General features: G+C 40.1%; 1 protein-coding gene across 1 annotated transcript; it reads right to left on the bottom strand.

Moving 5' to 3' along the window:
* Positions 1 to 1,630: 1,630 nt before the first annotated feature.
* LOC143623454 (uncharacterized) lies at positions 1,631 to 3,097 on the bottom strand. The gene has a single exon (XM_077094360.1). It carries the CDS (start codon positions 2,746 to 2,748, stop codon positions 1,888 to 1,890), a length of 861 nt encoding a protein of 286 aa, XP_076950475.1. The 5' UTR covers positions 2,749 to 3,097; the 3' UTR covers positions 1,631 to 1,887.
* Positions 3,098 to 3,370: the final 273 nt, after the last annotated feature.

Genomic DNA, 3,370 nt, shown 5'->3' with positions numbered 1-3,370 from the left:
GATTTTAAGCTGAGCCAAATCAACATAGATTTCAAGATCTAGCTCGAGTTGGTTTCAGCTAGGCTGAACAACCAAATTCCTTGAGCCCTAGTCTTCTTTCTTAGAAGTCCTCCAATGCTCCAGGTTTATTTAGCAAACACGAAGTCACGAATGCATCTAGTGAATGTTTCTCAACAATGGATGGAAATGGTATATAACGACCCATTCTCGACACTATGAGCCATGATATGAATCAATATGACCACTCATTCACCAATATTCATTGTGCAACACCTCATCATTTTACTTTTGCATAAGAGTATGCAATGTGTAATTTATTTTTGGGTGTATGACTATCAAGTTATCAACATGTAAAGCTGAATTACAAATCAAGAAACAATGGTAATAAGTTAGTTCCAACGTGTTAAACTGTCATATGAGCAGAAACTAAACACTACTAGAAGCATGACAGAACAAATATAAGAAAGAAAAAAGACATTATTTGCAGTATAAATCATAGCAACCAGTTTTCATTTCTATATCTAGTCTTTCATGATGAGCAACCAAGAATAATGCAAAAACAGAAAACCTACTTTTTATCCAAATATATTTATCTGAAGCATTCTATTCTAAACATATGCACCTAAATAGTAAGAAATAACAATTGTGACAACCAATGTGTCATCCACATGTATAATAAAATAGCTACGATGCAAACGAGCCAAGCCCAAGCATCAAATAAAGCTAGATATTGGATCGATAAAAAGCTGGAAAAGAGAAACAAAGACGAGCCTAATTATTAGTCACGAGCCTGAACTTAAGCCTTGTATTAAAAGATCGTTTGGGCCCAACGAGCCTAAACAAACCTGATGTATTTTCAATTTTTAACACTTTTGGACTTTTATGCATTAATTTCGCACCACATAGCCGAGCTTTGGCTCGTTTAAGGGATTGCACACGAGATAAAACCGAGCTACCTAAGGCTCGTCAAGGTTTTCCTCAAAATATATAAATATAAAAATGTACATAAACCAATTAATAAGTAATAAACGACCCGATCTCAAGCTTAAAAAAAACTCACGAGCCAAGCTTGAGCTCTCGTCATGGTTTAAAAAAATGTTGTGAGGCGGCGCCTCGAGGCGGTAACAAAACGAATTTGAAGCGGCGCCTCAGGGGATAAAAATACACGTACGCCTCTTCATAGCTGAGGCAGAAAAAAAACGGTCGAGGCGGAAAGTACGGCTGAGGCGTAAGAGGCGGAAAAACCTATTTTTTTTTGCAGTAAAAAAATTGGCGCTAGTATTAACCCTAACTTTTACCTATTTTAACTCTGCACATCACACAAGAAAATACAAAGATCTGGACTTCTCTTCTACGCAAACACCAAATTGAGGTAATTTTTCATCTTTTTTAACTCCCAATTCCTCTTTATCAGTTAGGGTTACTTTTGATTTTGGTTAAAAAGAACATAATAATATATTATTACTTATTGTTTGATGTTAACTATTTTTTTAATAAGATATATAATTTTTATATTTATTTTTAAATCCCGCCTCGAGCTTACGCCTCGTTTCGCCTCGAGGCTTACGCGTCGTGAGGCTATGGGAAAACGCCTCGAGGCGCGATTCCGTACTTTTAAACCTTGGCTCTTGTCGGTCAAAACAAGCCAAGTTCGATCCTAGTCGAGCTAAGCCTCATCTCCTTCCAATAGCTAGGAACTTGAAAAAATACCTATGAAAGAAGTGAGAATGAAACAAGCCAATTGCATGATCAAAAGCCCTCTTCTTCAACAACATCTACAATCTCAATTCCACAAGAAACTTCAAGATTCCAACTTTCAAGTATCAACAACTATCCCAAATTATTAACAATAACAAACTACCAAATGAAATACATTAAACCTATCGTTCAACCTTCTTCCGGCGTCGTCATGCTCTTTACCTTCTTACTCTTCCTCTCCATAACCATTTCAGATAACGAATCCCACAACTTCCGATGCGTCTCGAGAACCATCTCCGTCTGCTCCATCTCTGTCTTCATCCGCATCGACTCAAGCTCCCGCGCCATTTCCATCTTCATCCTCTCCATCTTCACAAACCCATCCCCTATTTTCCGAATCGCAGCCACAATTTCGTTCATCACATTACCACCATCTTCCTTCCTCTTCACCCCATTCCTCAACCCGTTACCCGACCCGAATCGCTTATTAATCGACGGAGGCAAATCATCATCATCATCCAATCTAATATAATTACCATTAACATTATTATTATTATTACTACTACTACCTAGGGCTGAAAAATTGGGGATTTTAATCCGAACACCTTCATTAGCAATTGATGACTTATACCTTAAATTAGGGTTTAAAATCATATCCTCTACATCCTCGTCTTCTTCTTCTTCGTTTTGATTAGTCGAATTGACAATTGGATCGGATGACGTAAGGCCTAACTCCATAGACTCCATCAATTTGAAGTGAACCCATGACGTTCGGATCCGATTTCCGTTTCCGACCCGTTGGATCTCCGACCGGTACCGTTTCCTGAGCTTCTCCATCTTATGCCGGCACTGGATCGTAGTTTTCGGCGGACTTGCTAACGTGCACCGGGCGGCGACGCCGTCGGCGACGTCCTGCCAGTCCGGCGCACGGAGGTTTCCTCGCCGGAGAGAGTACCATTTGTCACGGTAGACTTCAATCAACGCCGATGTTTCCTCGTCGGACCAGCACGGCAGAGGTAGCCGGCGGGAGGTGGGTGTGGGTGTTGCCATATCGCCGGTGATGTTTCCGGCAGCGGTGATGGTGGTGGTGGGTTGGTAAGTGAAGGGAGAATAATAATAAGATGCATAATGAGAGATGGGTGGGTGTTAGGTGGGAAGATGATAGCGGTGAGGTGGGGGGGGGGGGGTGCGGCTAACGTGCGCCGAGGTTAAGGTTAAAGTGCGCAAGATGAGGTGAGAGTAAAAACAAAAGGTGAGGTGTGGTGAGGTGACATGACCGCCGTCAGGATTTATTATTATTATTATTGGATGGTGGTGCACACCGCACCGCCTGAGAGTTTTTAGAGGGATGGGTTTCACGGTTGTTTTGTTATGTTTATTATTATTTTCATTAAAACATTAAAATAACTTTGTGATCAAAACACTTATACACCTAACTAATACTCATACCCAAGCGTTACGGCGAGGCAAGTCAAATACATCAATTAGATCAATTAGAATAGAGTCTCATTATAAATAGGAGAAAACCATCACCCGAGGCTAATGCTGAGCTACAGTAACTTTTGTGAATATGCCGACATTTGCTTTTTAACATATATAGAATAAATGAACAACATTTTTTGAACGACCAACAAATACTTCACTTATTGGTTACTAGCTAAATTAATCAATT

Source organism: Bidens hawaiensis, unplaced genomic scaffold (genome assembly GCF_021521415.1).
Source record: "Bidens hawaiensis isolate Kalapana, Puna unplaced genomic scaffold, B.hawaiensis_p1.1 tig00003469_1, whole genome shotgun sequence".
NCBI classification, from domain to species: domain Eukaryota; kingdom Viridiplantae; phylum Streptophyta; class Magnoliopsida; order Asterales; family Asteraceae; genus Bidens; species Bidens hawaiensis.
This window is presented reverse-complemented; position numbering and strand designations above follow the sequence as displayed.